General features: G+C 40.3%; 2 protein-coding genes across 8 annotated transcripts in view; both read right to left on the reverse strand.

The window, feature by feature from the left end:
• Positions 1-828: 828 nt before the first annotated feature.
• Positions 829-6,022, reverse strand: LOC311273515 (uncharacterized protein). Of its 2 annotated transcripts, XM_084380621.1 has the most exons (9): positions 5,955-5,995; positions 5,753-5,833; positions 4,770-4,892; positions 3,043-3,108; positions 2,732-2,797; positions 2,523-2,615; positions 2,043-2,141; positions 1,793-1,855; positions 829-1,624 (listed from the first exon to the last, which is right to left on the reverse strand). In XM_084380621.1, the coding sequence occupies exons 3-8, from the start codon at positions 4,820-4,822 to the stop codon at positions 1,795-1,797; spliced, it is 438 nt and encodes a 145-aa protein (XP_084236747.1). In that variant the 5' UTR covers positions 4,823-4,892; positions 5,753-5,833; positions 5,955-5,995; the 3' UTR covers positions 829-1,624; positions 1,793-1,794. The 2 variants fall into 2 exon arrangements, with proteins under 2 accessions (XP_084236747.1, XP_084236748.1); XM_084380622.1 differs by lacking the exon at positions 5,753-5,833 and having other exon boundaries at positions 5,955-6,022.
• A 1,851-nt stretch (positions 6,023-7,873) lies between these two features.
• The window catches only part of ppp2r5eb (protein phosphatase 2, regulatory subunit B', epsilon isoform b), a 49,989-nt gene continuing 34,925 nt past the window's right edge, over positions 7,874-22,937 (reverse strand). For all 6 annotated transcript variants that reach the window (XM_084382229.1, XM_084382228.1, XM_084382227.1 and 3 more), the window contains 12 exons: positions 22,253-22,449; positions 20,042-20,143; positions 18,572-18,664; positions 18,265-18,395; positions 16,912-16,971; positions 14,655-14,763; positions 13,970-14,023; positions 13,506-13,556; positions 13,290-13,409; positions 13,018-13,145; positions 11,822-11,923; positions 7,874-10,877 (listed from right to left, as the gene is read on the reverse strand). In XM_084382229.1, the coding sequence (XP_084238355.1) occupies positions 10,778-10,877; positions 11,822-11,923; positions 13,018-13,145; positions 13,290-13,409; positions 13,506-13,556; positions 13,970-14,023; positions 14,655-14,763; positions 16,912-16,971; positions 18,265-18,395; positions 18,572-18,664; positions 20,042-20,143; positions 22,253-22,449 (1,247 nt within the window). In that variant the 3' untranslated portion in view covers positions 7,874-10,777. The remainder of the gene's footprint in view (positions 10,878-11,821; positions 11,924-13,017; positions 13,146-13,289; positions 13,410-13,505; positions 13,557-13,969; positions 14,024-14,654; positions 14,764-16,911; positions 16,972-18,264; positions 18,396-18,571; positions 18,665-20,041; positions 20,144-22,252; positions 22,450-22,937) is intronic.

The following is a 22,937-nucleotide window of genomic DNA, read 5'->3' on the forward strand; positions in this document are numbered from 1 at the left end:
GGAGGGTGAGTTTGGTTGCAGTGCAGTATCGTGTGTTGTGCCCTGTGGGGTTTACAGTGGGTTTATCTGTGCAGTGCCCTAAGGGGGTGTAATTCTATGTTGGCAGTGGCCATACACCTGTTTCCGGCCCGTGAGTGGCACCAAGGGGAGTAGGCTGTATGACTCACACTGTGTCCCATACCTGCGTGCTAAGCTATTTGCTGTAATTTATAAACTTGTGTTAATAAAGATTATTACTATCTGTACCTTTTTGGGTTTTCCTCCTCTTTCTGTGTACGGGCTCTCTACATTTCTCACGTCAGAAACAAGGTTTATTGCAATACGTATACAAAAAAAGTCTGCATTACGAACAACTTGGCCTTTGTAATTTATTCTGACGATGACATTTTTTCCAGCGTCTCATCATTGTTGAGCTAAAACCACAACGTTCACCTCATTCAAACATCCGAGCCAGAACGCCAGCCTCTCTTGTGCACCAGTTAAAAAAAAAAAACACATCCATGTCCCCTTTTGTCTGTCTTCTGATAGTAATGCTGAAAAGTCAGTGTACAAATAAAGAGGATGTGTTAGGAGTGATGGATACAATGACCAGTGAGTTAATTTACGTGCAGTAACATCCTGTAAACCAGCCCGCAGCTGATCTGGGACCTGGGAACTTCTCATGATATAAAGTTTAAAGAGTCAGTCTTTATTTCAGGGTCCACAGTAGTGTCGCTCCGCCGAGCTCTGCTGAGTTTACACATGCAATCTGAATTAAACACTAGAATACTTTTCAGTTCTGGTTATTGATTGGCTGACCATCACATAGAAAACAATGAAACACAGATATGTAGGATCATGTGGTTTTAATGAGACAAACTGATTCTAAGTTACACATTATAAAACTGCAACAGAGAAACCAGTCAGTCAAAGGTGCATTGAAGAAAATATACTGAATAAAAAATGGTAACGGGAGATAAAACATTGAAAATTCGCTCCCTTGTGTTCACGATGTTTCCATCATCACCTCACACAACAAACTCCTGAGCAGCAGGGAGACTCCTCTCGTCCTCCTCGTACAGCATTCAACAATCGTCTTTACATTGTTTGTAAAGTAATCAGTATCATCAGCATGAAGGAAGACATTCACAAGTCAATTTTCACATATTACCCACTTCCCCAAATGCTGGTACAGGTGCAGTATATGAAGATTTAGCAGGTTGATCATTTTAATGATTGATCACTGATAACATCAGTTTGGTTATCAGCAAAATCAAAGAAAATCACATTTGAATCCTGCTCCATCGTCTGGGATCATTCTTGATGCAGGACATTTACTTCTAAGTACTTATTCAGTGTGGTATTAATTATCATTTTTTAATAATACTTTTTGGATACAGGACTTTACTTGTAATGGAGTATTTTGTGTGGTATTTTACCTAAGTACCATTTTCAATGCAGGATGTTTTCTTCCAACAGCACTTTCACGGTGTGGTATTAATACTTTAACTTCAGTAGTATTTTCAACGCAGGACTTGGAGTCAAATTAATTTCTACAGAATAATTTTCTCTTTTTAAAGTAACTTCCTGACACTTCAGTTTGAATCCTGCTCCATCGTCTGGGATCATTCTCGCAGGTTTTGATCTGGAAGAAAAAGAAGTTGATTTCACTGACTGTTGTGATTTCTAGTCAAGATACAAGTGACAGAAAAAAAACACAAATGCAAGTTTTACTGAAAGTGTAAAGTTTTCATGACGTTCACAGCTTTGTTAAGTTTGACTCACAGACAGTCTGAAGACTGGAAATACACACCTTTACACCTCCATGTTGTTCTTTGAAACCCTCCTGAGAAGGCGTCTGACACCATCTCCCAGCCTGCAGTGAGTAATAATCACTATTATGACGTGACTGTGAGTGATGTTACTTGAAAATATGATAACGTGTGAAAGAAGGCAGCAGAGGTTCTTAATGTGACTGTTCGAAATGCTCCTAACTTTTAATACTCAGTAAAAGTTATGTATTATTAACCACTATGATAATTTATTAAGTAGTTCAAACTTACATCCTTTTGAAAGAGAACTTTCCTTCTCTAAAATCTTCAGTGGGATCATCTCGTCCGTCACCATCAGTAGAGGCAGAACGCTGATTTTCCAGAGGGACTCTGGAAGGAACACACACACACACACACACACACACACACACACACACCATCATCATCATCATCATCATCATCATCATCATCATCATCATCATCTCATTTGTGTCTCTCACAGTGTGTATGTAATGTGTATGTTTATTTTTTAAAGCTCGTATTACTTATTTATCGGTTTCAATATGAAGCGCAAAATGCCAAATTCTTTACCTGCAGCAAGTAATCAGCACTGTTACTTCATCATTATCAAAATAAATGTTAGAAGCAAAAGCAGCAGGTTTTTATATGTGATGACAGTGTGAGGAAAAAGACAACAAAGCTTGTGCATGTGCTGTGACTGTACAAAATGTTCATAAATGCTGTCAAATTTTAATGTTAATAAAAGCTTACTTGAGAGAAGACCGTCCTTTAAAATAAGGGTTGTGATCTTTTGATAGATCACTTTTGAAGGACACACTGGATGTAGTTGATTCGACACTGTCTCTGGGAGACAAGAGAGACAGACCACCAGGTTGGGAAAGTCAGTTGTTAGTAATCCAGCCACAGCCACACAAAATGTGAATGAATGTAGTCACATTTTAATGTTAATGAAAGCTTACAGGAGGGAAGGCCAGCCTTCTTCAAAAGTGGGGCTGTCCGCTTCTGACTGATCACTCTCGGACCTGCTGTTATTGGGAGACAAAAGAAACAGACCACCAGGTTGGGAAAGTCAATTTTTAGCCATCCAGCCACAACAATCACTCGATTAACAGAAACTATCAAGTAGACACCAGAAAAGTTCAGTTTCTCACTTTAACATTAGATTATTAGACTATTCTAGCATGACAGAAAAATTATGTTCACAGCTTCATCAACAAGTATTTCAACAAGTGTGTAAGAATACAAAATGAGGTTAATAGATTTGACTCACTGATGTTGTTCACCATCATCAGCTGCAGCGTACTCCTTCTCCTCGGATGAAGAAATGAAGTCTGACCTGCAGCAAGTAATCAGCACTGTTACTTCATCAGTGTCAAATTAAACATTAAAAGCAAAAGCAGCAGGTTTTTATATGTGATGACAGTGTGAGGAAAAAGACAACAGAGCTTGTGCATGTGCTGTGACTGTACAAAATGTTCATAAATGCTGTCACATTTTAATGTCAATAAAAGCTTGCTTGAGAGAAGACTATCCTTTAAAATTAGGGTTGTGATGTTTTGACTGAGCACTCTCGGACCTGCTGTTGTTGGGAGACGAGAGAAACAGACCACCAGGTTGGGAAAGTCAATTTTTAGCCATCCAGCCACAACAATCACTGGATTCACAGAAACTGTCAAGTAGACACCAGAAACGTTCAGTTTCTCACTTTAACATGAATTATTAGATTATTCTAGCATGATAGGAAAATGATGTTCACAGCTTCATCAATATGTGTTTCAACAAGTGTGTAAGAAAGCAAAATGAAGTTAATTAATTCACAGATAACTATCACCACTGTCTGATGCATCAGATGCATTATGATAATAGTGTGAGGAAAAAGACAAAAAAGTTTGTGTATGTAATGTGTGAATGAACAAAATGTTCATGCAGGAACATTGTAATGATGGTAAACACTTTGTTCTTTGAGAGGAGTATCTTGTCTAGTGACTCGGGGTGTCATGATTCTCCAAATGCCATGCAGTGTAAGACGTGCACTTGAACGCACCATGAACTGTGCATGCAAAGCCATGTAGTTTAAGACTACTACTGGTTTGAGACGTACACCTGAACACACCATGATGTTTATGTTGGCACACATATCCTTTGCCATGCAAAGCCATGTAGTTTAAGACTTGCACTTGAACGCACCATGATGTTTCTGTTGTCACACATATCCTTTGCCATGCAAAGCCATATAGTTTAAGACTTGTACTTGAACGCACCATGATGTTTCTGTTGGCACACATCTTTTGCCATGCAAAGCCATGTGGTTTGAGACGTGCACCTGAACGCACCATGATGTTTCTGTTGGCACACATATTCTTTGCCATGCAAAGCCATGTGGTTTAAGACTTGCACCTGAACGCACCATGATGTTTATGTTGGCACACATATCCTTTGCCATGCAAAGCCATATAGTTTAAGACTTGTACTTGAACGCACCATGATGTTTCTGTTGTCACACATATCCTTTCCCATGCAAAGCCATGTAGTGTAAGACGTGCACCTGAATGCACCATGATGTTTCTGTTGGCACACATATCCTTTGCCATGCAAAGCCATGTAGTTTAAGACTTGTACTTGAACGCACCATGATGTTTCTGTTGGCACACATATCTTTTGCCATGCAAAGCCATGTGGTTTGAGACGTGCACCTGAACGCACCATGATGTCTGTTGGCACACATATCCTTTGCCATGCAAAGCCATGTGGTTTGAGACGTGCACCTAAATGCACCATGATCAAAATTGTGACACTGTTGTCCAATACTGCTTCTCTTTGCTGATCTGTCTGTTCTGTGCAGGTGAACAGGTGTACCAACCTTTTTGATAACACTTTTTATTCATTAAAGCGTCTTAAACAGAGGATTTGCCTCTTTTCTTTCTGGACACACAGCAATACCAGCACCACATCAGCTAACATATACTACAACTGCAAAGTACCATAATAATTACTTACTGTAGGTCACTATCTCCAGGGTCTAGTGTCGACTCGCTTCTTTCCACAGCCATTCTTAGTCACGGACAGTCTGATCCAGAGATCTTTATGCTACCTCAGAGCTCGGGTCTGGCTGTCCTCCTGCTGTTGTATGAACAGATGTTATTACTTTGTCCATTTTATAGTTTTAAATTCAGAAAAACAGAAGTAATACGTTTATTTTGGCTTTCTTGTTTAATAGGAAACAGAAACGCCATCTTAATTCTATGACTTCAACAAAAACTAAATTCTGACCTGTTTCTTTGTTTGTATTCTAAATTAAATGACATAATTTAATAAAAAAGATGATACAATAACGTTTAAAAAATAATCTTAGTTACATTATGTTTCCAGTACTTAAGGCTATGCTACTGTTAGACATATATGCCCTAACAAGTGTCATGTTCATTTTGTAGGCGGTGCACTTGAACGCACCATGATGTCTGGATGGTAAAAAAAACAAACAATAAAACAAACTCCGTCACAGGTAAAAAATGAAACTAAAGTGAACTTCTTTCATCAAATCTCGAAACTTTATTGTTTTTACTTCATTTATTTTTAAACCAACTGTCAAAAAATAAACTTCTTTTGTTATAAAATGTTCTTGTTGCTCCAACTAAGAACTAATGCGGAGGAGAAAACTCTCCTTCAAACAGGCAGCCTTTTGACAGTTAACACAAAAGGGTAGACAGCCACTTCCTTGTTGTTGTCATCCAAGTGGAAGTGTGGCATTTGTTCAAGTCCTAACTTCTAAAATAGAGTTTACAGCCCTCATGCAGCTTCTCTGGGTACTTTACACTCCTACAAGATTCCTCTTCCATGAATTAATGGTGTCAACTTCAGAAAAAGGTCCAAATAAAGTTTTTCAACAGTATTTCACATGAGAATCATATCCTGGTCTTTAATATAAAACTTCTACTCTCTTGAACTTCAATAAATCCACTCTTAAAAGAAACATAGCCTACTTATTATATTTTGTTCCCGAATCCCTTCTCCCTTGTTTTCTTTTCATGCCACCGTCAGCTCAACTCCACAAGCCTGCAGTTCTGAGGGAAGAAAAGTCTACTATATTCTTTTATTTTTCATTGTTCAAATTCAATAAAATAACTAAATAAAATAATGATACATTAAGACCAATAACAATATATAAAGCATGTGTTACAATACCTTTAGATGGTGAGAGAATGGTCACACAAAGACAAACACACAAATGTTATGTTTTGTGTGTGTGAAACTGCAGCAAATCTGCAGCTCTCATGTGACCAACACCCACAATATGAACACACCCTCACCTGACTCTCACATTACACCCTGAACCTGAAAAGCAGGAACAGGTAACATTTTTTACCTGCGCCTGCATTTTATCGGTGCATCATCAGGTATCAAACACTGGAGCCTTTGCACTGAGCGATGAGCAGAAAGCTGCTGCTGTGCACACTGACTCTCGCTGGCAAACTGTATAAATTGTGTCGTCCTTTAAGTTCAGATTAACTCAGTTTGTGTAATTAGACATAAAAAAGAAATCAGTCAATAAAGATATTTATCTTCTGATTAAAATGTTTTCCCCAGAATGACAGTGCACCTTTAAACATGTGAAACACTGACTGCAAGTCTCAGCCACTCATCTCTTGGAAACTGATGTTCATAATAATAAACAGTGTGTGGTTCATTTATAAACATCATGCAACTGATGACTTCAACATTTACAATTACTTAATAAATGTTTTATGAACCATGTTATTGTATTGCTATAAATTAACAGTTTATAATTGATGGTTATTACAAACTGTTCCCCATGTGAAGGCTCTTATTCTGCACATTTTAGATTAATATTCAGATTTTATTCTATCTGTCCTTTTTTAATCTTGCAGTATGGAAGATGTACGGTCACATATATTTGTAAGTATTGTGTTATTTTTACCTTTCTACTTGATTTTATCTGTAATAAAATATTTTTAGCATATGTTTGATAAATTGAACTCATATTAGTCACTTTTCTTCTTCTTCTGTTGTAATTTGAATCAAATTTTCATAGATATTATTTCCTCAGCGATTATTGATCCTGTCAAAATGCAGACTTATACTCTAGTCTTCAAAATGTTCTCGACTATAAATCTGAGCCTTTGAGTTACTTCAGACTTCTTCCCTCTCCACCACACAGTCTACATCCACTGCACCCTTTTTATTCGGGTGGTGCACTTAAAGCCGTCAGCGTCTGCTTCCTCCTCCTGCTAACACCTGCTGCTACACCTGGAGGTCTCACATACAGATGTATTTATGTCCATGTGGTGGATGTAAACCGTCAGGAAATACTGCTTATTATAACGGATTACAAAGTGAGGTTTTCATGTCAACGTTCGGAGCTTTAAGATCAGAACTTTACCGTTTTCTTCCATCCAGCCAACAACCCTGAAACATCACCGAACACTTAAAGTGCCACGCCAGTGAAAATGTAGTTTGTTCAGTGTTACTTCAGTTGGATGTTTTCGCTGTGCAGGTTTTCACATCGAGTTGCTGAAGGAGGAAAGTTTACCTGCAGGACGGTTCAACACACACACACACTCACACAAACACACAAACGAGGCCTGTGAACCCAGTAAATAAAGCAAATCCAGCGTCTGGGCTTTATCACAAAACAGGTTTAATTTAATATCTCTTTATTTTTTAAAATAATTAAACATTTGTATTTCTCCAACCCTTTTTTATCTTTTTTTCAGTTTTTAAATCATATTATATCTGGGCCGTTCTAAAGCACACATTAATCTGCCAGGGAGGAGGGGGGAGGCTTCGCCGTGGTCACACTCGTCGAAGTGGTTCTGATCCGTCCGTGCCTTCCCCCCCTCTCTACTCCACCTCCCTCCCTCCCCCCTCTGACCCCTGACTTCCCTTGCCTACCTGCCCTCACCCTCACCCCCTCCCCTCCTTCCCTCCCTCCCTCCCCAACTAAAAAAAATATATCCAATGGTCAAAAGAAACTTCATCAAAATATCCAAAATGAGATAAAAACCAAGAGAAGAGGGAGGAGTGAGAGACAGAAAAGAAAAACAGACTAAAAGGGGGGAAACACTATCATAAATACCAGGAAGTCTTGTTCCATAATACCTCTTTATATACTGGATACTCCTCTCCACAGTTTCCTAAGCAAAAAACATAGGCTAAATTACTACAAGATACAAGATTATCAGTGTACTGCATTCAATAACAATGTACAGGGTTGTCTTTTTTTGTCACTGTTGTTGTTGTAATACTGTGAAGTCAACGCGGCGCCCCCCGGTGGGCGGAGGGGGGAGGAGGAGGAGGATTGGGGCGAGGCGAGGCGAGTCGATCTTTTCACAACAGGGAGGAAGATTTTTTGGCGCTCCTCTGAAGACTTTTTTTCAAAATTGTTTTTATTGGTTAAGTCCCCGTTATGGCCGGAGGGTACCAGTGCCAGACTGATACCAGGGACACCTGGTCAGGTAGGTGAGGAGGGAGGGAGGGTTTTAAAAAAAAAAAAAAAAAAAAAAATGATGGAGAGAAGAGACGTAATCAAGAGATGAAAAGTAGTTTGCTTTCGGAGGAGGAGGTGGAGATGAAGCGAGTGCGTTCACATGCGGAAATGTTCTGGATTATTTTCTGTTTCATGAAGGAGCAACGTCAGCAGGAAGTTGCACAGGTGACGGAAAAGGCTAAATAAAGGGCGAAGGGTCAAAACCAGCACATCACATGAATCATCTGTGCATTCAATATGTTCATTTTGTTCCCTTAATTTGACATTTGTCACAAAAACTACTTCACTCACACGTTGAAGTTAGTTTCTGAAGCATATTGTAGCTTACTCTGATTACTTTTTCACTGCTACCACTGGATGGCACCAAAGTAAAGGGGAAAACTCTGATCCTACACATAGTGTTTTACTTTTAATCATTTCAAACCCCAGTTTTGACTGCATAGGTTTGTGGCGGGGTCCGCCATTCTTGCTCAGGGTTTAAATCATGTTTACAGGATACATGAGTGCACATTAGAGCCGCAACGATCGATCGGTTAGTTGACAACTACATAGTTAATCGTCAAGATTCTGTTTCCAGCTTCTTAAATGAGAATATTTTCTGGTTTCTTTCCTCGTCTGACAGTAAACTGAATATGTTTGTTTGTCTGTGGAGAAAACGAGACATTTGAGGACGTCGTTCTGATATTTTAAAGACCAAACGACTAATCGATTAATCAAGAAAAGAATTTGAAAGACGAATCAAAGTTGGTTGCAGCTCTAACAGAATTTGTCATAAAAATATTACATTAAATTAATTATCTGGGCATCCGATATACTTATTTTGTCTCCATAGTTTGGCATTTGTTACACCGGTTACTTAACATCGTTGGTTCTAGATAATATATGTATACGACAATGACATTTTAGTTTATTCTGATGAATTTTTAAATCTCATGCAGTGTCACTGTTGATAGTAAAGGGGTCATCCTACATATATTAGTTTACGTCCTCACTACGTCCCTGCTAAAATGTTGTTTACGGGAAACGATGAGCTCACATGCTTCAGTTTTACGAATGCATGATAATATCAACATGTAATCGGCTTCAGAGGATTCAACTGAAATATCGGCACCGACCTGAAATGCTGATGAGAAGACGCTTTATTTATGTGCACACGATGCAAACCGTTGACTACACAGTCTTCTAATTTTGCTCTCTGAATGTAAACGTTTTTTGAAAAGCATCGTTTGTCTTCGTCTGCCAGCGGGCGGTCATGATAAAGAACGGGCATAACAATATGTTATATATGCGCTGCAGGAGTAACACGACGAAATCTGTGCATTAAACTGTATTTTTACCAGAATATCGTGCATCCATTGACTGAAGCTTTCCTCATTAAACATTTCCTTCTGCGGCTCCTTCACATTAAAGCGTTTTAACCGGTGAAACAAGCAGTGGCTTTTATTGTGAAGCAGCAACAGGAAATCCAATGTCACAGAGATTCTGGTCGCAAAACGAAGGTTTTTCTTTTCTTTTCAAAGATTCCAGTATTTTGAGATCGCAAGACACGAATCTTGAGGGAAATATTAACGTGATTTGAGGGTAAAGAAATAAATATTTATTACAGTTAACCCTTCCGTGAACACGCATGTAAACGCACTCAAAGAGGAGATGTTTGCGCTTACTCAGAAAGTCCCTGTTGTTGTTTTTAAATGTGTTTTTGTTCAGTTTTTTTTTCCGCCCGTTTTAAACAGGAAGGAGAACGTGTCGGCAGGTGGGCGGGGCCAGAGAGGAGGCAGGGAGGGGAGAGGGGACCCATTATCAGTCCGGACGTCCCACACAGGGGGGCAGAAATGACAGATGCACCGTTAGAGAGGAGGGAGGGAGGGAACAGAAAGATGGAGGCAACGAGAGGAAAAGCAAAGAGGAGAACCAGGAAAATAAAAATTACATACGGGACTGTACTGAAGAAGAGTGGGATGAAGAGTTAAAATCAATCTATCTTCTCTTTTTTTGTTGTTTTTTGTTTTCCAAGAGTTCATTTCATGTCCTACAGTCCAAAAGTTTTTTTTTGTGTTTTTTTTTGTTTAAATTCCCCTCCCACACAAGTCATTTTCTCATTTTCTATTTTTTTCTTCCTTTTTTTTTTATTATTATTGTTTTGTTTTTCCGTTTGCAATAATATCAGTTTAAGGGAAAAAAAAAAGAAAAAAATAATTATTTACAGTGCTGTTGAAATAATGAAAACAGACGTGATGAATCTACTGTAAAGTAAGTCGCACAAACACAGGAGAAAAAAAAAATAAAACATAAGAAAAAAAAAACAAAAAAAACAATTAAGAAACCAGCGGGCGCTCCGTGTCGATCCAGAGACGATGGCCCTGAATCGGGGTTTTCTCAGAGCTCTGGGCAGACATGGCTGATGTGGAGGAGGGGAGTCGGGGGAAGGATGGAGGGGAAGGGGGAGTCACAGGGGCTAGAGGTGGGGGGAGGGGCTGAGGGGAACGCGGCGCTGTCTTCGTTAAGTTGGGATGATCCCGTCGCTCCTAAGGCCCCGCTTCAGCTCCAAGTCCTCCAGCTTCTTCCACAGCTCCTCCCGCTCCTTCTCCTTCTTCTTCTCACTGGAACACAAACAACATGGAGGACGAGTGTGAGACTCTGCAGGTACAAACTTCTGAACCTCTGCACACATTTATGATTTATTCAATGACTGAGGGAGTTCTGGTGTTGGGCCCATCTACGGTTTGTTTCCACCAGTCAGAGCTTCTTAGGTACGAGGGACGCTCTATCTGGATTTCTTTCAGCTGATTCAGATCACTGATAACTTCTAATGTTTATATTTTAGAATGAAGCTTGTAACCAGGACCGCTGAGGTTAACAGAGGCTCAGATGAGCAAAGACGGATGATTTAATATTTCCGAACTCTAATAAGAGCCTCTGACACTGTCTTTTGTTCAGTAGTTGATCTCAAAACTACTTTAAAAATATAACATTTAAAGATTTCTTTCACTGAAAACAAAAATCAACAGGGAAGTGAGCAGCTCTGTGTTAGCATGCTAGCTTTTTCAGGTATCTGATCAAGAACAAAGTAAAAGAAATGATCATGTTGACCTGCTGATGGAGCCTAAAGAAGAGTCAATGATCAAAGTTAATATTATTAACTGTGAGGCTTTGTACTCTTTTCTGCCTTCAACTCTTCTGTTGATATTGCAGATATATACAGATACATGTAGTACTGATACCAACGCAGCGTCCCAGAAGTTGTCTGGAGTTGGAGCAATTTTTTAGCATCAGTCGTGGGTCAAAATGTGCATCTAAAACACTTCAGTGTTAGTAGGATATCAGCTTCTGTGACTCTTCCCCTCCTTGTATTCCTACTATCATTAGCGCTGCTCCTTTCATCAGCACAGCTCATATTAAACCTGATGTTTGTGAAGTGTGACGATAGTAACACTGCTGTAGTGATGAGCAGCTCCCTGCAGGGATCATAACCCATCACATTTATTCATGAACCCTCCTTCAGCGATGATAATGAAAGACGGTGCGAACGAGAAGAGTTTCTCACCGCTGGCGGTCCGACTTGTAAGTGGCTGTGAGTTCATCGAATAAGGTACTGTTCATCTCCATGAAGGCCTTCAGTACGTTGTACACCAGCGCCACGATCGCCCTGCGGGGAGGAAGGAGGACACACAGAGACGTCACGGTTTATAACTGGTCACGACAGCCACAGTTACAGCGTCTATAAACTTTTATCATTTCAGTGAATCCATTTAAAGAGCAACTTTTATAGGCTGCTTTTCTCACTGAATTTATACGTTAGGTCTTAAACGAAACTATGCTTTGTAACATTAATATTTACATTTTCCAATATTGTGTTTTATGGAGGTTTTTAAGAGACAGGATTGTTCCTTCGAAACCTAAAAGACTTCCATATTTAATATTGTTCTGCTTGACGCTCGCTCACTTATCGATTCTTTATCATGTGTCCAATTTCTCCATTTTGTGGTCGACATGCAAACATCCAGGTGTCAAAAACACAATTTAAACATAGTTTTCTTGCACATTAACTCACAAGAAAATGCCGACCTACAAGTTTAATTTACAAATATTCTTTAAGATCTGGAAATTAAATCACTTGGAGATGAAGTTTCCTGATTTTCTAAACTTTCCAGATTTGCTAGGGTTGGTCACATGGGATCAGGAAGTGGTCGAGTGCTGAGAAGGCTGCAGCATCAGGATGATAAAAATTATGAATTCATATTAAAAGTAATCGTCGTGTGGAGCGAGTTTGTCTTGGTGTCCCTAATTCGGACCGACTTCCAGCATCACTGATTGACCACCCAGTTGAAAAATATATCATAACTTGCTTACATTTGATTTCTTTAAACGACTGTAGTAGTTTTTTCTGACAGATTTTCACCTGGGATTATTTTTCTCATGCTCCACAAAGTTTTCTTTCTGCAGCAAAGAGATGCGGCTCTGTGCCGTTTACAGTAAACCGTTCTTATCTGACAAAGACGGTTCAGTTTTTACGTAATGCACAGAAGAAAAAACTGAAAATACGAGGAGAGCTGCAGATTATTCTGCCGGTCCGCAAAACTACAAAGCCGCCACATGACGTAGCGTGGGAACATAAAGTCAGGGAGAAAATCCTCTTTAAATAAGAAATAATAAACCTGGATATTTCCTGTTTTAACATCGATTAAAAAACGACAAAGAATGAGTCGTAATCACGACATGAAGCTGGTAGGTTGTACTCACGGGTTCCAGTGCTCTTTGGAGATCCTGTAGAGGCTGGCGAACATGATGGGCAGGATGACGCTGGAGTTCTCCTCGATCAGACTCATGATGTACTCGTTGTTCCAGTAGTAGAGAGCTCGCTCTGCAACCTGAGACACAGCAGACAAACACAAACTGGGCTCAGTGTCCGTCTACGATGTCGTTAACAGACACATCTTTAGCTTATTGCTTCCAGAAGTAGCTTTTTCTATCGGCGGTTATCGGTTTCTAAAATCCAGATGCTTGGTTCTGACCTGGAAGTGTGGGCTGGAGACACATCTGGAGATCTGTTTGAAGAGTGGCTCCTGGATCTTGACGAACTGTGTTGGTTCGATGACGTCCAGGATCTCCTCCAGCTCTCCTAGAAACATCACCTGCACGGCAGCACAGAAGCAACAAAGTGTTACTACACGCACAGTTCACACACAAATGTAGAGTTCAAACACACAAAGACAAAAGACGAGCCTCACCTCTTTTTGACTGCAGGTTTTCGGCCAGTACTTCAGCAAGCCTCTGATGACCTGAGGAGGAAGAAGAGACAGACTGAGTTCATCCAACTTCTCCTCAGGAAAATGTTCACGAAACTCCACATTTCGCCTCAGAGGGGCGCTGTCTGCAGCGTGTAGTGATATCAGTGTTGCAGGAAAAGGGAGAAGTGTAGCAGCCCTGGTTTAGGACCGGCTTGTGACAGGTGCTGACACCCAAAACACTGAGTTCATACACATTTTCTGCCACATTATTATACGATTCAAGACTCAGATCTCAAACCTTAATGTCCATTAATGCAGAAATATTTGAAATGTGTCTTTCACTGGATAAAGACTCATGTAGAGATACATCACAGTGTATATAAGAACATTAAATGCACATAAAAAGACATAAAAGTAGTAAAACTTCATGCAGTACAAAGTCTGTTATATCAGCTGACACTTACTGGTTCTGTTAATGTTGGGTCTTTCTCTAGGAACTGTACAATGCAATACGCCAACTGCAGGAAGAGAAGAGAACCGATGTTAGAAGACATTTTAGCCCGTTAGCTTAGCAACAAGAGACACTCAGATTAAAATCTTTGGACTTTGCTTCATAAAATAAACCATTAAACTTCCTCCTACGACTAATTCTTCATCTATTGGCCGAGCAGCTTTTCTTTAGATCTTAAATATGACTTCAATTTTTCATTTTTCAAATGTTTTGCACTACTGTTAGTGATCACAAGCAACTTTGTACACATAACTTTGTAACTTGTAATAGTGACTAAGGGTTCAAATGTCTAGGATATAAAAAAGTTTCAGTCGCTCTGGATCCACTCCTTTTATTGTTGGAGAGATAGTTGGGTTATTCAGGGTGTGTTCAGCTATTTAAGAGTAAAATTCAAGCACTTTTCAAGCACTTTCCATGTACCTAAACCTGGAATCCAGCCTCTGTCATCACTTACTGTTACTCTAAGTTAACAGAATTCCTTGTTCCCACACAAATCTATGTTTGTCACATGGTTTATTTCACCAGTTGTTTGTATCAAGTTTAATCGCTGTATTAATTGTATAATTGTGTATTAATTTCATGCTTTATTTTGACACCAAGTCAAGTCTTTACAAGCAACACAACACACATAATGTTACCTGTGCGTGGAAGAGGGACAGACTCCTGACAGTGTGGAGGGGGAGCAACACTTTGACCAGAAACTGTTTATGCTCCGCTTTCAGTGGCAGAGCGAAACCATTGATTATACTGGGAGAGAGACAGAAAGACAGAGAGAGAGAACATGAACATAAATTAAACATGAACACATGAAAGAGTTTCATTGTGAAAGATCAATGAGCTGCAGACAAAAAGATGTTTATACAGCCGACGGAGCCTGGAGGAGAAATAAAGAGACGACCTGACGGAGGAGATGGGCTGTAACCTTCAGAGAGAACAGACGTGATGTTTCTTTAAAAGCCCCTGAAACAAACGACACACAACTACAACCCCGCGGTGCTTCACTGGAATCACACGTTTCTTTGTTTTCAGACGAGCTTCGTTTTATTGTGGAAGGACGAACTGTACAAACAAATTTAACTGATGAGTATCGCGCATTTTGAGGTCGCACAACAGGGTTGATCAACTCAAGATAGATACTTAAATCTTTTTACGTGCCTGTTAATCTCCAAGTGTTTCTCTGCTCTCCACCTGTGGGACAAACCTCCTGAATACCTGAGGTCTGCTAAAACTGCCAGTGCATGCTTGAAACATTACATTCTTTTTAATCTGTAACTTTTTATTTGCTTGCTCTTGTTTTTGTTGTCTTTTAAAGGCAATTTTAACATTTTCTTAATGTTTTATGTCTTATTTCGATGCATTTCCGAGTCTCTGTAAAGCACTTTGGATTGCCTCGTGTCTGAATGGTGCTTTATAAATAAAACTTGCCTAAACTTCACTTCAAACAAAAGTTCAGAAAAGGGCCGATAGGCAGGAGTGAAGTGGACGATGATCCAACCCTGATATCTTCAATTGTCAAAAAAAAATAAAGAACAGTGACAAGAAACTGCAACGACGCTCGATGTAGATCGATTTGATGACGCCGTTTTCGTCAACTTCTTAACAACAACTTTTCCTTTTCCTCGTCCCTGAGACTGAGATGGAGAGATTAATTACAACGATGCTTTTAACCAATGAATCATCAGAGCTGAATGAGACGGACTGCGACACATCCCCTTTTGTGAGTCATCCAGCTACAGTAATGTTTCATAAAGATTCAATAAATTCTTGTGACGTTAGCAGACAGTGAAGCTGTTTGTTGTCTCTGTAAAGACAAACAGTCATTTTTAAAGAAAAGAAAAAAACTTTGATGGTTTCACTTTTGACTCCTCCACTTGTTGCTCTCTCTTTTGTCTCAGTTAAAACGCTGCACACTGAAGTTTCAGTTTGCATTAATGTCAGACTTAACTGAAAATATGTGGGTGTATGTTGGAAGGTGGCAAAGTCCTTAAAAATACTTTTTAAAACTTAAAAAAAATGATTTTGCTTAGTTTAAGTCTCTTTTTTAGAAAGATTAAATAATAAATGCATCATTATTTCATTCGACTCGATTAACGGACTGATCGTTTCAGCACTACCTACATCTCTGCTGCTGCAAATGTAAAACATATCACATATTTTTTCTGCCAGTGTTTAAAACAGCAAAAAAACTGAAGAAATGATGGTACATAATTGATTAATTGTTAATCAGCTTCATTTTGAACCTTTTCAGGCCTTTTGAACTTGGGTTTCGGTCCCACAAAATAACTTGTGACACCAGGAAATAGAAACGGTCCGGGTGTCATTTAACTTCTGTCCGACTAAACGTTCTATTAAAGACTCAAGAGCACAGAAGCAGCTGTAAGGGATTATGTAGATACATTTCAGACATATTTCATGTTTTTTTTTTTTAAACAAATAGAGCAAAAACTGTTATCAGGCGGAGAAGATCGCCCTCGACCGTGTCAGCGTGTCAGGCGACCCCGTGCTCCTCCTGACACAAAGCTGATAAACTGTCTGTGTAGGTCGGCTCTTTTTTTTTTAATGGATTAAAATGGATTAAAACGACTGTTGAGCTGAGAGGATTAATTTATTCCTTATCTACAAGTCAAACTTAGCCCGAACCTGACGTCTCTACACTGTTACAATCCTGTTTATACGGAGATGAATCAGACTCTTAACCATTTTGATCAATCGGTTTGTTCTGCCGTCTCGACTGAAAAAAAGATCTCCATCTTTGTAACTGACGAAACAAAAGATCCTCGTGTCTTTGCGACTACTCAGAAACAGGGTTGAGCTCGGTTCTGTTGGTCTGTGTGGATTTAAAAGCATCAGCAGAGTGTAAATGTGTGTCTGAGGGGTCGGAGGCCGTCCACATACCTCCCCAGGATCTCCAGCAACTCCGCCACCCCGTTGAAGTGCTCCGTCTCATAAACAAAACTGCAGACAGAGAGAAGAGGAGACAAAAGGCAGGAGACAGAAATGAGACTGAGGCAGAAAAAGGGCTCAACAAGTACAACAAATGAGGACAGAAGAGAAGCAGATGATCTGTAAATGAAGATGCACAACAAAAAGTCGACGCGCTGAACTTTGGATCGACGCTGCACTCTACAGAACCCAGAAAGTTCTGGAGTGCAGATTTCTCAACCTCATGATTTTAAGTTAACTGAGAACTCTGAATAAATTCTTGTACCAGCTAGAGACAGAATAATTGTCTGTCGTGTTCTTTGTTCCTTTGCCATTTCAAAAATGTGTAAAAAAAACAATATCTACAAGGTGTTGATGCTTGTAATCAGCAAACATCCTCCATAAAATCCAAGTTTCTAGATGATTGTGTCTTAGAAAATAGACAAATACTTCTGAGTTTTTGCAGTTTATCAGGAGAAAGAGCCCTTTAAATTGCGCCTGGCATGTTGTTCAGGGATATTTATAACAGTCATGGGAATTCGCTCTAGAAAAATACCTGCTCGACCTCAGTATTTATAGCATGCATGAGTGTCTGGGCATTTGCATACTGAAGAAAACTGTGTGCTCTGACAGAAAGACGCCTTTTCAAAAGATTCATGAGCCCCTAAATGTGACTGTCATGTTCATTCTGACCCCAGAAACAGATTTCAGCTGTGAGCATTAACATCTTTAAGATGATTTTAAGATGAACAAAGCTGCAGACGGTTCAACAAGTGCAGCATCAACAGGTGAGGCGTGAAGATTATCAACACTACGACTATTCTTGGAAAATCCACGGTTTGGCACTCACGTTAACACTGGATTAACTGCTGAATTTAACCATCATAGTCTGAAATACAGTTTCACTGCCACTGTTGCTTTTTAAAGTAGTAAATCCCTCAGATTTTGTTGCAGACGTACATTTTTCACTGTATTACAGCAAAAATGGATGCTACAGTAAAGAGTTGCCAGTGAAGCTGGTTGTGATAACCCCTAACTGTACCCTAAATGTGTTGTGTTTTAGTGATTCAGTCCATTCCCACTACATGCATTGGAATAAAAGTTGTGTTAAGAAGCGGTTGTTACATGTCAGCGTAGCTAGCAGCGCTGGTGTGCTTTGTTAGATGAAACACGAGGAGACGAATCATGTTTTAGCAAAGTTTGCAGGCTAGCAGAGAGCTAACACAAAACGTGTCAAGTCAGTGTGACAAACAGCTCAATGGCAAATATGGTAAAATACATACACACCATGAATATTTGATATTTGAAGAACCAATGTCAACTCACCGTAGAAAAATATTATTGATCTGTTTTCGTATAAAAGCCCTCAGCCCCAGGAATTTGCCGTAGATTCTATGCAAGACTGTCTTCAGGTAGTCTCTCTCCCGAGGATCCTCGCTGTCAAACAACTCCAAGAGCTGGACGGAGGGGAAGGAACACAGACAGACAGGAAGTCAGAGTCAGAGCGAAGGAAAGATAAAAGAGAAACACTGAAGCAGAGAGACACAGAGAAGGCAGCAGGGAGAAAAAACAGTGCAATGACAGAATGAAGAAGCAGGTGATGTTTGACCTGCGTGCCGACTCAAAAACTCACCTGTAGGACAAACTTCTGGTCTATGTACTTTTTGGCAATGCTGGGCTGGAATTCCTGACTCTCCAAGAACCGGATGAAGAACTCGTATACCAACTGGAGAGGAGAAGAAGAAGAGGATGGACAGGGGGAGGATGAGAGAGAGAGAGAGAGAGAGTTGATGTTAAAAAGATTTAAAATCTGCGCTAAAAAGTTCAAATCAAACTTTGATCAGCAGAGTGTTGTGCAGGAAGACACAAACGTCCTGCTGTGCAACAACAAGCTGATTAAAAAATGCAAGAAAAATGTTCCTGTTAGAAATGAGAGCCCTTGAAATAACCCCGTAATCACTGGGACTGGACAAAGGGAGAAAGGTCACAAAAGGCACAGAGTACGGCGGGTACAGCTCAGTACAAACATGTTTGGATCGGCCAGAATGTGGGCGAATAAAGGGGGTTTTGATTGGGGGGAAAAATGACTTTGGGGCAAATGAGACAAAACAAAAAAGAAAAGCGGTTTTACCAGGAAGCTTCTCCTTGAGATTTGCATCTCATTTCTAAAGGAGTCCTGGGCAGCAGGCACATAGAGAAGGAGGAGGGGAGGTGAGAGACCGGAGAGCCTGGCTCTACAACCCACCCAACCACCAGGAGCCAGATACAACCACCAGATCAGTGGCTTCAATGGTGCTGATGAAGAAAATCATCAGTTTGGGACATTCAGAGAGTGGAAGTCTATACCGCTCTCATGCCTAGCTTAGCATAACGAATAAAAACCAGAGAAAACAGCTAGCCTGGCTCTTTGCGAGGCCTATAAACGCCTCTACAGCTCACGAATTAACACGCTGTGTCTCGTTATTTTAATCTGTGCAAAACAGAAATGTTCTGACGATTTGTTCAGCATCTTTGTCACAGTGAGATTCAGTGTCAGCGCACAAAAATTAGTCACACAAAAACGATCTAAACGCTTCCTGGCGCTGCATGTTAGCTACGGTTGCCTGTGACATGCTGTTTGTTTGCTTTTGTGGGTTTTTGTCTATTTTAATCTACCTTCCTTTGGGAGTTTGGCCAGTTATATGTCTAGCAAGCTTTATGGCAACAGCAAAGGCAAAGGACGGGCTATGATGTAGCACACCCTCTCTATGCTGAATGTGAGTTAGCATCAGGATCAAAGTACAGGCCACCACCTTTGTGGACCTTTAATGCCAAGAGATAGTTAATACCTGCCAGGAAATCTGATCTGATATGACGTGTGTGTCACGGGTGTTTATTGTTGGTGATGATGTGAATCACGTTGCTGTTAAAAGATAACACATTAAATAACCTGCATTACGGTCGATCAGGCTGCACAAAAGTACTGGGAGTATGGATGAATCATTGTTTGTGAAGAAATAGCTCATAATTAATTTATGTTTGAGTACCAATTAAACAAACAAGATGCAGCCTGTTAATTAGTGAACGCACATACACACACACACACTTGTTTGTCGGTGTTTACCTGTAAGTGTGGCCAGGAGGCCTCGAGCGTGGGCTCGTCTTCCTCAGGGTCAAACTCATTACTGTCACTGGGCGGAAGGGTCCGGAATATGTTGTGAGACACCTGCAGCAAGACACAAAGACGACACTTTAAAAATCTGCCTCTGGAAACGAGAACAACAGCGTTACGACTGGTTTCAGATGATGTGTTCCCGTCCTGTCCAAAGAGACAACATGTTTTGTACATCTTGATGAAGACCTCCGGGCACTAGGTAAACAAATATTTTCATTCAGGATGCCCGGGGCTGTGTAGCGTCCACACACGACACGATGGGAATTTGTTTTCGGACTTTTTTCATGCAAATTTATCTGCTGAAGTGTGTGCGTGCTGTCTGTGCTCATTCTCTACCAGCAGATAAAAAGCCTACTGTACAGACGTTTGCTGTGTTTAGCTTTCAACAAACACACAGACTTCTTTCTGTTACTTTTTATCTGGTTGCTTTGCCTTTTTCTTTTCTGTAGCTGTTTGATGTTTTAATTAAAATCTATGTTTTTAATTGGAGTGCCTACAGGTCAGTCACTTAAATTTAATGCTTATCAAAACCTTTTTCAAGATTATTTTGAACCAAATTTAAGACTGATTTTCGTACAAATCATCTTTTTCTTATTCATGTTACATCACATTGACTTCAGCTTTCCACCGTTGCCGAGTTCACACAGTAAGTAGTCAGCTGTTGTCAGAAATGGTGCAGAAAGCTTAACCTACGACACTTGTTGAATGTTTTGATCAAACCACACACGTCATCAATGTTTCAATATGAACGTCAAGAAGATAAAATTCACAATAAACCTGAAAATCTGACTGTACAGCTGAGCGTCCGGAGCGATTCTTTGCATTACTTTGACGCTGCTGAGTTTCTTCTAGGACACAAAGTTAAATCAGAGCCTCACGTGAGCGTTTGTACGAACAACAGAGGCACAAGACAGCCGGGGTGGAAAATGGGACAGGACCTGAGGACACGTCTGAGTGTGGTGAGTTTACAGATCTGCAGGACCGAGTATCAACCAACTTCGATGCGAATATCTTGGGATTTATGCACACGAGTGTGTGAGCACAAAGAAAATCACCGAAATATTAAGGTTAGGATTAAAATCTGTTTGTACCTCGTGTGGTTATTGCATGTCGGCCGTTTATGTTGAACGTCTTCATGTTTCCAAAAGTTTAAACCTCAGAAAAAAAAAACAGTCTGAGAGAGTGAGGACCTGAGATGACGGCTGAACGTTTTTTGAAACAATGGATTGGAGCTGACCTTTGACCTTGTAGATATAGATTGTAATTCATCATTTTGTGTGAAATCCTTGGGTACAACTGGATGTTTGTGCAAAGTTGAAGAAATTCCCTCAAGTTGTTCCTGAGATAGCTTGGAACGTATATATAGATGGACAACCCTCAAATAAAATGCCTCGGGGCATAAAAATCTTCCTTACAAGGCAGCTGTTCCTTTAATATCTCTGGTTGCCGTAGTAGGTCACAGAAGGAAATGTTGTGAATCAACGAGGAGAGCGTGAAATGAGACTCAACATAAAATATATGTTAAGCCACTTTATAATACATCAGCTAAAACGGGTCTCTATAGCGTTCATTACAACAATTTTATGCCTTTTTCTTGGAGAAAATCTGTCACATTGTCCGTCTTGTTTCTCAGTGAAAACATATTTAAATTCGGCACAGTAAGGCATCAATCAGGCTGGGGATCGGGGATAACGCAGGATAAATCTGACAGGTTGGTCGAGAAGAAGAGAAAACACAAATTTAAATTCTTACGTCCTGTAGATGATGCTTCTACAGGGGTCACGAGCCAAATAGGTCAGGAAACGCTGGATTAAGAATCACTTTGTTGTCTGCACCACAACTTGAAAAATGCCCCCGTTCCGTGAGGTAAAATTACTGGTTTTGTCAATGGAGTCTGGTGTCTCCAGTAATATAACGGCTGTTTCTGATTAAACAAAAAGGAGTCTGTCAGTGGCAAAAACAAGGACCGAGGATGTTTTGCAGCTGCCGGCTAAGGCGATCTATTGAACCAATTCAAACCGATACGTTATTTAGACGACACAATATGTAAACATAGGCCCAAATACCATTAAAAAACAAATCCTGCTCCTTCTGACACATGTTTAGGTCCCCGTATTTTTCTCTAGTGTACGTTGAATGCGTGCGTTCTTTCCTCCTCACCATTTTGACGACCTCGGGGTAGGCCTGCTCTGTCAGGTAGCCCCGGCTGACGGTCACGTAGTCCACCAGCTCGTTGAGCGTGGAGCGCTTGTACTCCTTCATCTTGAGGTCCGACAGCGTGTCCATAAAGTCAAAGACAGTACAGCACTGCTGCAGCTTCTTCAGGAACAGCTCCGGCTGCTCCGGCGCTGGCACGTCTGGACACAAAAAAGACACAGAGGAAGAGAAGATGAAGAGAAACGTCAGCTAAATTGGTGCAGAAATAAATGTGAACCACACGGGCAGACGGTTCTGACTCCCACAGAGGTCAGAGACCAAACAGCACAGAATCAAAGACTTGGAGTAAAGACAGTGGAAGTAAAAATGGAGACACCGTGAGACAGTGGTCTGAGACACTGTAACTGTGATGTTGCTGGTTTGATTCCAGCTGAGGAGTTACGTAATTATTTATTGGTTTCTTGTTCAAAATGTCTCCGTGTTGTTTGTGCCTCATTGTACTTTTTGTTCTGCTGGTTTGATTGTGTATTTATTTGGTTTTGTCTGAATGTTTACATCCACTCTTTCATGTCGTCTCATCTTTGTGTGGTTGTCTCCTCTGCTGTCTGTCTGACTCTATTCTCAAGGTCCACCTACTAGGTTATGGTGGAGCTTTCAACCACACTTCCTACTCAGCGGTGAGTGCTTT

The sequence above is a fragment of the Pagrus pagrus genome (assembly GCF_965226575.1).
Source record: "Pagrus pagrus genome assembly, chromosome: 18".
Taxonomy (NCBI): domain Eukaryota; kingdom Metazoa; phylum Chordata; class Actinopteri; order Spariformes; family Sparidae; genus Pagrus; species Pagrus pagrus.